The sequence below is a fragment of the Hippocampus guttulatus genome, chromosome 10 (assembly GCF_054856545.1).
Source record: "Hippocampus guttulatus isolate MCC_2025c chromosome 10, RoL_Hgut_1.0, whole genome shotgun sequence".
Lineage (NCBI taxonomy): Eukaryota > Metazoa > Chordata > Actinopteri > Syngnathiformes > Syngnathidae > Hippocampus > Hippocampus guttulatus.
In genome coordinates, this window is record NC_141270.1 from 8,634,625 (window position 1) to 8,646,543 (window position 11,919).

General features: G+C 39.2%; 1 protein-coding gene across 1 annotated transcript; it reads left to right on the forward strand.

The window, feature by feature from the left end:
• Positions 1–2,289: 2,289 nt before the first annotated feature.
• Positions 2,290–8,222, forward strand: got1 (glutamic-oxaloacetic transaminase 1, soluble). The gene is made up of 9 exons (XM_086122424.1): positions 2,290–2,592; positions 3,307–3,488; positions 3,567–3,690; positions 4,855–4,967; positions 5,306–5,410; positions 5,517–5,667; positions 6,050–6,215; positions 6,300–6,442; positions 6,601–8,222. Exons 1-9 carry the CDS (start codon positions 2,466–2,468, stop codon positions 6,738–6,740), a joined length of 1,251 nt encoding a protein of 416 aa, XP_085978550.1. The 5' UTR covers positions 2,290–2,465; the 3' UTR covers positions 6,741–8,222.
• The last annotated feature ends 3,697 nt before the right edge of the window (positions 8,223–11,919 follow it).

Genomic DNA, 11,919 nt, shown 5'->3' on the forward strand with positions numbered 1-11,919 from the left:
CCACCGTCTAATTTACACTACCACCACATGCTCTTAACTCAAACGACACCTGTTCAATCTCATGAGATTTTATACAAGAGAATGTTTTTTTTTCATACAAGCTGTAATTATTGTCACTGAACATAGTTTTTCAGAAAGTATTTGCATGGAAATAGGAACGTCAGCTTGCCTCCTTTGTATGATAGTTACATTTGTTTTGTTCCATTTCATCGATTGCTAATAAACTACAATGATACCAACCAAGTCAGATTGTAATTTCAAATTTCCATTTATTAACCATTGAAAGGTGATTTCAGAGCAATATTGTCAAGTAACGTCATTTTGCTGTAATAAACAAATTCTCATATTTCTCCAAAGACATCAAGTGCCTCGGCAAGAGCTTTGCGGTTTGCATTATTGGGATGTATAAGATATTTATATGTCGTAGTCATTCGGATTTCTGATTCTGCAGTTATCATCACACCTATGTGATAGCATCACAACAACAAAAGTGGTGTGGAATTGATCCTTTTAAATTTGGTTTGTTCCCCCCCCCACTCAAATTTATCAAACAAATTATAAAAGCAAGGCACGTGTATTTATAAACAAGTAAACCCATAGTGCTTTACAGAGGCAGAGAAAAAATGATTAAACTAAGTTAAATAAAAAGATGCCAATACATTATAAAGACAGGATAAATGAACAGACAAATCAACAAAGGAATAACAGAATGAATCAGGTTGAAATAGAGAATTATTGTTCTTATTTTATTTGTGCAAATGCAGCAGTGAAATATTAAGTTGAACGCATTTAAGTGTACTGCGGTAATTCCAAAATTGGAGGTCCTTTGGGATTCAAAATTATTGAAAAATAAGCCTTCACTGTTCTGATTTTCTGCTACATATTCATCAATAATAATAATAATAATAATTAATAAATGCAAATAATAGTTGATAATGTCGTGCAACTCTAATCACAGCAACAGGATTGGAGGTAACAGAGTTTCAAATCCGGACGAATGTTAGCTTTCTCTCGGGAGTAGAAGCTAGCCGTTTAGCTCGCTGTCACTGCTGACCAAGAGTGCAAATTTACTTCTGTAAGTAAGTACAGATAAATACAAAATAGTCAGAAGTTGACTTGTTCTGATCAAATGTACAAATGGTTTGCATGAGTTAGGGTGAGCTATTCAATCAATGATAACTATGTTCTAAACATCTGAAAAGCAGAAGAAAGGATATAGCTTTGCTTTACACATTCTTTTGGAATACCTTGATGTCATGTCTGGCGTGTCGTGTGATTCACTGCTTTCCTCTTCCGCCATGCTAAAATGGTTCTGGTAACAAGGTTGCGTGCATGTTTTGGGACACACGTTCCATGAATATTAATTCTGGTTTGAAATATTAAAACAAATGTTGCCACAGTTGCAAGAGATAGCAATGAAACAAAACAACAACAAAGACATTTAAATGTAATTTTAACTGCTCTATTTCAGATTCAATTTGGATCTTGGGTTGGACAAGAAAAAAAACGACATTTATTGGTTACTGTACTCCAGATTTATCTGGCATTTAAAAATCTATTTTCAAGTGTCCTTGTCTCTTAGTTTGTTGTTGTTATTGGTCTCGGGACGAGTAAATGCACCCAGAAATTATATCTTTAAGTATTTTTTATGTGGATTTTTTAAAATTTGATGGGTGGGACGTAAAATGTCCTCCAGTTCTGGAATGACCCACCAGCAGTTTGAGCAGATCTCAGGTGTTCTGAGAAGTTTGTTCCATAAGTGAGGAGCATTGAAACAGAAGGCTACTTCACTTTGGTTCTGGAAACACACAATAAGTATCATCCAAAGATTTAGGAGCCTAGAAGTCTCATAAAACCAAGATTATTCACGTCGTTTCAGACTTACAGTAAGGTTTTAATATCTATTCTTTGACTCACAGAAAACCAGTCACTTGCAGAGCACACATAGCCAAACAGCCACTCACACTCAAGTACAGTTCAGAGCAGGGCCCAGGAACGTGGTGCCCCGTGGTGTACAAATTTTGATAAAACGCAATTTAAAAAAAACGGTAACTATCGACAATCCTTGCAAATCACTTGAGCCGTGGGAAACACGCTTTACCACCAATTTAAAGACAGGCTTTGGTGCCATCTTGTGGCTAAATATGTTATTTGCAATTTAATACAAACGCCCGCCCTTCTAAATTTGATTGGCTCAGACGCGTGTCAGTCTAGCGGGAGAGACGCCCATTGATCAGCCATCCTCGCCACTTTTCCTCTTCGCTCGCTTTTGGACTTTTACCCGACGTATGATTGATGCGGACCACACGGCCACATCGCCATTGGTGCAGCCGTACCCCTCCTCCTCAATTTTATCGGCGATCTAAGTGCAAAGTGCCTCCCTCTTTCCGCTTGTCACATTCAGTTCGCGGTTGTCGCTTTTGTTTCTGTTTTGGTTTGTTCCGTTTTTCCAGGTGAAATTTTAAATGAACAGCACTCAAGCTATGTCTGTGTTTGGCGAAGTTCCCCAAGCGGCACCAGTAGCCGTGTTTAAATTAACGCAGGACTTCAATAACGACCAGTTTCCACACAAAGTCAACCTCGGTGTTGGGGGTAAGTTGGAACGCAGCTTTGATTTAATTAACGAACCCGTAATTTTTGCAGTTCATTTGCAGTTCTGTTTCACTTCCTCCATATGTACACCTTAGATTGGCTTCATTAAAAAAATAATAATAATGTGTTCACATTTTTGGGTGACATTACATAATACTCAAATGCCATAGGTCAGTGATACTAACCTGCACAATGACCTCTTTACTCTGAATCAGTTTTGAGTTCAAATTCCCCTCTTGTTTGAGCAACCTTTGTCACATGTAATCAGATTACGAGTAGTAATCCTGGCCCCTTTGCAAAAGAGGCTCGTGTGGTAACCGGCACTGCTGTGTTGTGTTTCTGGTTCTGCTCCCACCTGAGTCCATTAAGTGCAGGAGGCTGAAGCCTTGTAATCCTTTGATCTTTGACAAGATGCAGCATGACAGATGGCGAATATAGGCCAAACCGTCACATTAAAATCACATTGGGATTCATGATGGATGCCATGCAATAGGTTGGTTGTTGCAGTGGAATCAGAATCAAGTTGTCTGAAAAAAACTGGCACCTTGACACTGAATTTATTGTTCAGTGACTTGACTTGACTTGAATTTGAGAAAAATGTACATTGTACACCTGACCAATACTCAATTTGGTATTCTACGATTCAGCAATGTTTCGTGTTACTGGTTATTTTTCTTATTGTCTGTCGAATGTTTTTGTCAACTTGAATTGCAGCCTACCGCACGGATGAAGGCAAGCCGTGGGTTTTGCCGGTGGTTAAAAAAGTGGAAAAGATCATCGCCAACGATGACAAGCTCAACCACGAGTACCTGCCCATCCTGGGTTTGCCTGAATTCAGATCCTCAGCATCCAAAATTGCACTGGGAGACAGCAGCCCTGCTATCATGGAGAACAGGGTGAGTTACATGCATCCAACCACTGGATTTTGCACTTCCTGTTTGGCTTCGTTCACATTGGTTGTTTGTCCCATTCAGGTGGGGGCGGTTCAGTGTCTTGGCGGTACCGGTGCGCTGAAGATGGGAGCAGAGTTTCTCAGACGTTTCTACAACGGAAGCAACAACACAAAGACACCAGTCTATGTGTCCGCGCCGACTTGGGGTATAGTCACACTTGGGCTGGATTTACACCAGTTTCAAGTGACCAATTCTGATTTATTCCCTACTTTGTTTTTGATTGTCATTATAAGTGACACATTTACGACTGGGTTTACACTGATGGAACTCATGAAACAGCCCAAACCAAACGGTGAATATAAAAAGTCCACACACCCCTGTTCAAACCCGGGGGTTTTGTGATAATAAACAATGAGACTTCTATAATCGTTTTAAAACTTTTTTCACGATTAATGTGACTTACAACCTGTACACAAATTTAAAGATGGTTAAAAAAAAAAGCAACTGACATCATGTGTTTGTACACCCAATTAATAACTGTACAGTATTGTGGCTATGTGCTATGTTCAAAATTAACTTATCACATTCAAAATATTACACACAACACTTTCACTTTCCTAAATGCATTTCATTTGATCTTCTTTGCTTTTTCTGCCTCTTTTTTTTCTGGCAGACATCTGAAGATTTCGTGCTTATTCACATTCTCCCACATGAGTTGGGAGATATTGGTAGGGTCCAACTACATTAATTTGGTCGTCGAATTTTCATTTGAACAACAATAGTACTTCAATGATATGGAGTGAATCTTAAACCTTACATACACATCCAAATTATGTAAGGTAACAAAAGCCCCCCCCCCAAATCAAAACTGTGTTAATTAAGCCATGCAGTGTAAATCCAGCCGTGGCAACACAATAAAAACTGGAGAACATTTAGGATTGTAAAGCGTCCTTGGTCTTGATGAAAGACACTGTAAAGCTATTATTTATGTTCTTGTCTTAGTCACAACAGTTCATTATGACTGCCAGTGGAAGAGCTAAATTTTTATCATTGGGTGGCCAAGGTTATATCAGGGGTTCCGCAAAACAACAAATTGGAACCATATCAAGAATCAATACCCATTATTATATTGAATAGAATTCACACTCAGACACACAAAATGTCAGGGAAAATAGACCAATGTAGATGGGAATGTAATACTGTATTCAAACAGTTTTTGTTTTAAATACAAACCCAAAAAAGTGACCCGCCCCCTCCCCCCACACCCACACCGGCTCCGCCAGTGATAAGTGCACGTTGACACATTGTGTGAGCTGACCTTGTGTACAAAGTACAAACACATTGAAGAGACTCTCCTCATTTGCTTTAGAGAATCACAACGGCGTGTTCACCAACGCCGGCTTTGAGGACGTCCGCCCCTACAAGTACTGGGATGCGCAGAAGAGAGGTCTTGATCTGTCTGGCTTCCTTGCCGACTTGGAGGTAAATAGCATCCCCTGAACTCTGGAACAACAACTCCAAAGTAAAAAAAAAAAGCCCAAAATTGGTACGATTTGCAATTTAGACAAAGTTTTCTAGAACAATGTGCCCCAAATCAAGTCTGATCATACTGTAACTATTCATTTTTTTGTTTGTTTGCTTTCTGTGATTTTGTGAAGCTAAAATGCTGGCCCTGTTTTTTGATACCTTTTTTTTGTGGCAAAGACACAAGAAATGTGGAATGTTCTTTGTTTGTGGTTATCCAAACTAGAAGCATGGCATTGGTTGAGTGTCATCCAATATGCATCACACTCAACCGCATTCTATTTCCGTTCTCTCAGAGCTGCCCAGCGCGTTCCATCTTTGTCTTGCACGCTTGTGCCCACAATCCAACTGGCACAGATCCCACACAGGAGCAGTGGAAACAGATTGCTGAAGTCATGATGGTACTGAAACTGTTGTGGCCTCCCCAGATGTCCTCACACAGACGTGTTAGTTAAATGGTTGTGTATATGATGAGAGTTAATTTTTGTTTCTCCTGTACTTTGGCAGAGAAGGAAGCTGTTTGTGTTCTTTGACTCAGCTTATCAAGGATTCGCTTCGGGCAGCCTGGATAAAGATGCCTGGGCCGTTCGGTTTTTCGTATCTATGGGCTTTGAAATGTTCTGCGCGCAGTCATTCTCCAAGAACTTTGGCCTCTATAGTATGTAACACATGAGCTTGCTCCTACCAGCTGGTCACGGTCTCAAGAGTGTTGTATTTTCTGTAATTGCACTCCACATGCCCATAGCTTTGAAGAGCAGATACATAGGCTTGATTTTTCATGGTTTTGAAGTTTTAGGTCTAATTTGATGGAGTTGTTAACTTCTCTTTTTTTAATTCTTGTTTTTTTTATGTGGCTTAAATGTTTTGACCAGAATTTTCTCTGTGGAGCAACATGACTTCCACTCAGTCTTCCCCACTGACTGCATTTCTCCAATAGCATTCCTTTTTCACGTGAAACTCTATTTTCACCAGACGTACACTATCATACATTTTTGTTTGGAACTTGCTAATAGTAAAGCGCAATCTCTTCTTCCCATTAGATGAACGTGTTGGCAACTTGACTGTGGTGGCTCGTGATGCCGATAACCTAAAGAGAGTTCTGTCACAAATGGAGAAAATTGTGCGAACCACCTGGTCCAACCCACCTACTCAGGGGGCTCGCATCGTGGCCGTCACAACCAACTCGCCGGAGCTCTTTGCCGAATGGTCAGCTGTCAAACTCACCATTTGGTGCAATGGCTATGAAAGTGGTGCATTATCAAACGCAGCATTTTATTTGTGTGACTCCAGGAAAGACAACGTGAAGACCATGGCTAACAGGGTGTTGTTGATGAGAGCCCAGCTAAAAGCTAAGCTCCAGGCTCTGGGGACGCCAGGAAGTTGGGACCACATCACAGAGCAAATTGGCATGTTCAGCTTCACCGGACTCAACCGTGAGTACACACACAGGCGCGCACACGCACCACTTCGCTTTGAATGCATTCACGCTGCTTTCTGAACTCAGCTATGCTAAGAATGCAAAACGTGTGTTCCTGCTGTTACACATCTGGAGTAATGCCGCCCGCGTTGCTGCCGTCGTTATTTCCCGCAGCCAGACAAGTGGAATACATGGTGAAGGAGAAACACGTCTACTTGATGGCCAGCGGTCGCATCAACATGTGTGGCTTGACCAGCAAGAACATCAACTACGTGGCTGAGTCCATCCACGAGGCCGTTACTAAGGTCCAGTAGAAGACTCGGCTGAGTGTGCTGTACCTAATCTAAACGCAACGTGCGGCCGGTAAGATCTGACCCACAATGCGATTCTAAAAACAACTGAGAAAACCAGAGGAACTGTTTTAAAAAGCCCTAAGATATTTCATATTTAAATCCTCCTTATATACGGTGAAGATAAAAAAGTCTACATGCTCCTGTTCAAATGCCAGGTCTCTCTCTCTCGCTTTCTCTCTCTCTCTCCATATATAAAACACACACACACACACACACACACACATACTATCCGAAGATATGGCTATGCTTGGAATGAACCAATCACGTTCAAACTCAAGTTCACTGTGAGTCAGCACACACCTTGCTCGCGATTTAAGTGCATCTGATTTTAACGCTAAGTGTTCAAATGTTCTAGGAAGCTGAAATTTTGCTTTCCAGCAAACGCCTGAAGGTGTTGTGGAAACACTGACTGCTGTTTTCAACTGTTCATAATTCCCCGTAGCTTGACTAAGCCCCCCCCAAATTGTCTCCAAAAATGATGATGCCACCACCATGTTTTACTGTATCCTTGTGTGTGGTGTTCTTATGGTGATGAGCTATGCTGTGTTTGCGTCAAACACGCCTTTTGGAATTTGTATGTACAAAAATTTCAAAATTGGTCTTAACATTTTGCAAAAACACACTTCAGATCTCTCAAATGCACATGGCAAAATGTGTTCTGGTCTGATGAAACCAAAGTTGACAATAGTTTTGAAATTATTGACAGTATATCGGTCTCATTTTTTTTTCTCTCTCACAGAACACGTGGGTGTGTAGACTTTTTGGGTCCTCTGTATAATTAACATTTAATTATGGGCTACTTAAAAAAAAAAAAATTAAAAAAACATGAATTGGAAAAATGGTTCCACCACCCCTGCCTTTATAAAACTCCTGTTGAGGTAATTTTGTGTTCACAGTGGGTATTTAAAAGTTTTGACATGACTAATTTATTTTTAAATTTCTGTTCATAGTACTGCTGGGACATTACCAGTAAGAAATTGATACAGTCCTAGTGTCTTAGCATTACAAAACTAGTAAATGGACTTTCCAATAATGCATTAAATGTCTGAAATGAAGGTGCATTATTGATGTGCAACTTGCTAAACTGTCAAAATGATTCCTAATGGGAATATACGCGATTGTAATTTTGAAAGAAAGAACTTAATGCTCTGTTTAATAAGACTTGAAACTTAACATACAATATTGTCGTTTCTAAAGAAACATCCTGATGATGAAATCCTACCGAACGACGAGCCGCCTACTCGTGCACTGACTTTGTTCACTGTGTTTTTGTGTCTTTTACACAAAGAGAAAATGTCCATCGGGTATTTCAAACTTGCACCTTGGGAACTTTTGACACAAACGCGAGACTCCGTCGCTTTACTCTGTTTAGTCTTAACGTGCGCATGAATTCAAGCTATGAATGTTCTCGAGAGAAACGTCAATAAATGCGTTTAAATCACATCTGCGTGTTTGTCATTCATGCTGGAATCAATGTGCATCTTAAGACGGGGAAATGACTTAGCTTAGCATTAATGATAAATAAAAAATTGAAAAAAGAGGGAGCAGAATATGTTATGTTTGTAAGGCATTCATTAGAGTGTGATATTTTATTGAAATGCATTATATTTTAAGTGTCTTATCATACAGGTATTGGGGTTGGTACAACATTATCCTTCTTATAAGAAGTAAATAACTGGACAGAAGTTTAGCATTATGGGTCCAGTAAAAGTAAAAAAAAAAACAACAACAACAACAGCACAGTACAATTTTATCGCTCGTAATATATTATTTCCACTATTTATTGAAGTGTATTGAAGTTTTCTCATCTTTGGATAAATTACAGAACATAATCATCCAGATCGCAAAATAGGTAAAGAAAATAAACATGGAGGAGATTTCTGTGAATGGTAAATAAAAATGATTTATACATAAACACAAAAGACCATCATACAGTAGTATAATTTTATTGTTTATAATGTAGTCTACATATAATTCATTTAAATCTATTCGAAAGTTGTTCAGTTTCTTATTTTTCAGTACTTGACTTACAGTACATCCAAATAATCAAATGTGACAAGAAAATAAACATACAGCAGCTCAATATTGATGGTAATTAAAAATACACCAAAAAAATCATAATCATAATTTTCTTCAAGTCCAGTATATTTTAGATTTGTTCAATTTCTTAATATATTTGGATAAGTTCCCCTCAGTAATACAAATGGCAAAATGTGAGTGTCAGTCAGTCATATCGAAATGACGTTAGTGTATAAAGAGTTGGCTCAGTCCCAAGTGCTGAGCAATGCATTATCCTTTTTACTTTTTTCGTTTCGTGTGTGTCTTGACGTCAGCATGGGTTTCATATTGCTCTTCCCTCATATTCATTCAACTTGCAGGTTTCTCCTGTAGCAGATCCATTCAATTAAAAGTGAGTTGAATCGTGAACACCCTTTGTTGATTATTCAAAACACTTTTTTTGTTTTTTTTTGCATATGTATCTAAATGCTTCAGGCAGCCTCATTTCTACTCAGAAGCCTCTATATCTGGGTTCTAGTAACTCAAATATGAATTTTAACGGGAATACATATTTGTTTAGTTGTGAGGATCATACACATAAGCAAACAGTAGCATAAGATTTGAAGGAAGTTTCTTTTGGGGGGAAGTTAGTGCAACAATGGTACTCATGCACTGCCCAGGTCCTAGCATGCATACGGACAGCAGGGCTCTCTAAAGGGGACAGTCCTGCTTTATAGGCAGTATAAATAAACAAACATGCAAATAACATTGTTTCTCTGCTTCTAAGTAATCGTCAGACATCTTCAAACACACACACATAGCTTATTGTTAGTTGGTTTTATAGGCAGCTTCAGTGTCGTGTTAAAGGACGTGGGATGACATAATTGCCGTACTTCCTGTCGTGATGTGTTTTGATGCACGAGTGCCAAATATTGATGTTTTTACTGAAACAGATGCCATTATGAACTTAATGTCCCTAATCAACAGTCGGCACCTCATGCTTATCAAATGGATTTTTGAATGGATGCTATTTTTACGCTAGAATGATCCTCACTGTTGAAAATCTGGATTTTTTTTTTCATGGGCATTGTCAATATGTAAAATGTAATAGTGTGGAACCTCAAAGGTTGAACGCAATTCTTTTGAGGACAATCCAATTTGTTTGCACACTTTAAATAAACAATTTTCATAACAAATGAATGGAAATCTGTTCCAAGGTCAGGCTGTTGCCATCATGAAACCATCCATCGATCACTGTAGCATTTTTTCTCAGCTCACCCGTGATCAAAATGACAATTGCTCCAGAAAATTAAATGGTTGGATTCTAAGTTCAGATTCGGGTTCTCACCCTTCTTATTTTTTAACATTCTTACATCCTGCTCCTGTGTGATTTTACAGGGACATTTTTTCTTAAAATGTGCATCAAATTCAGAATTGTACAACGTCAGAGAGCTTCAACTTTAGCGGTTCCACTATGTTTCAAGTAGCACAGAATTGTCTTATTGCACAATTATTATTATGGCATCACATCCGTTATCAGTTCATGTGATAGTCCCTAAAGCTACCCAAGGACAGAAAATGCTGTTTGCTGAAAACATGCAATGACAGAATTAGTAGACGTACTATCTGATGCAAAATGAAGTCCATCGACTGTACATATTGCCATTGTTCATATCCTATTTGGTTATCTCATATATATATAAAAAAAAAATAGGTAAGAAAGTGTCCCCTTTTGAAAATTGTGCAAGCCCCTCTTAAGTCTGTGGGAATTACAATTAGTAGTCGTTCAAGTTCAGAAGAATATGGCTCTTGTTTTTTTTTTTCAATCAGTTGGAAAAATTGTGCTCTCGTCTGTCCAAGTAGTTACTTTTTTTTTCTTCTTCTTTGTGTGTTGGCAGTAGATGGCGCCCTTACGACGCGAGTTTGGCAAACAATTCCAGTTGCAAACTGCCTCACAATATGAAACGAAATACTGTATGATACGTTCCCCTTTGCTGATGGTAAGTATGTCCTCATAACAATTTAGCAGGAAATCATACAAAAAGTGAATATAATATATAATATGCACTAATTGGGTTTTTCGGGGAACTGAAAAATGTTTTGAGTGTCATTTTTTGTCCAACCCAGGGTGGTGCACTGTGCCTCAACCAAAGTCATGCTCAAGCTCACCTGCGATAGAAAATGGGAGGATGGCTGGTATTTAAAGTTAGTGGTTACCGCCTCCCCCCAAAAAATACAATAATAATGTTTTAGATATGTCACATAGAGACACCCCCAATTTTCATAATTTTTCTACTAAAATGCATCATGGTGTAGTGCATTATCCTGCTAAATTGTCACAAGAATTGGCTTTGATTGAGATGAATGACCTATCATTGACTCTTCGTGGCTTAAATGACTTCTACATCTATCACACTGAGATGGTGCCTGTGCTAGGGGTTTTCAGAACCTTTGAGGACTGAGAAAAGAGACTCAGAATGATGTTCTCCATATCACATAATATGCCAGTGCATTTCAAATCCACTATTACCCTCAGATAAAAGCTGGTTCACACTCTAAGGGCGAAATCCTGAGAAGCAAACTCAACAATGCAGTGACCTCTATATGGGAGACACTAAGCAGTTTTCACACAAACAAATGCTACAACAACATTTCTTTGAGGACAACAATATCCAAATTCTGTGTTGCCGCGAGCAGGTGAGCAACCGGTTGGTTTCTAGGACGGTTGTCACCAGCCATGCACAGCAACAACAACAACTGCAATTTAGAACTGAAGACACCTTTTAGATTCAAGGTGAAACATTTTCAACAAACAAGAGTCCGGTTGCCTTGATTCCAGTTTTTTAGTATCACTGCAAAAGTACACATTGGAGCTGCAAAACTGACAGCAAGGCTTCAATGACGTGGGCGACCACAGGTCCCGAGGGGCCATTTTAAATCAGCAAATTCTGGCCCAAACACATGTACCCAATCAGCACTGGCACCAGCTTACTGTGAAAGGCGTAACAGAGGCTTGACTTCCCAGTAGGGGAATTGAACCACCGCATAAGGCCGATTAAGCCAATGTATTGCTATTGGGAATTGTCAACCCCACTTCCATTTATTACCCCCCCCCCCCCCCCCCCCATCATGTGTTGTTCCC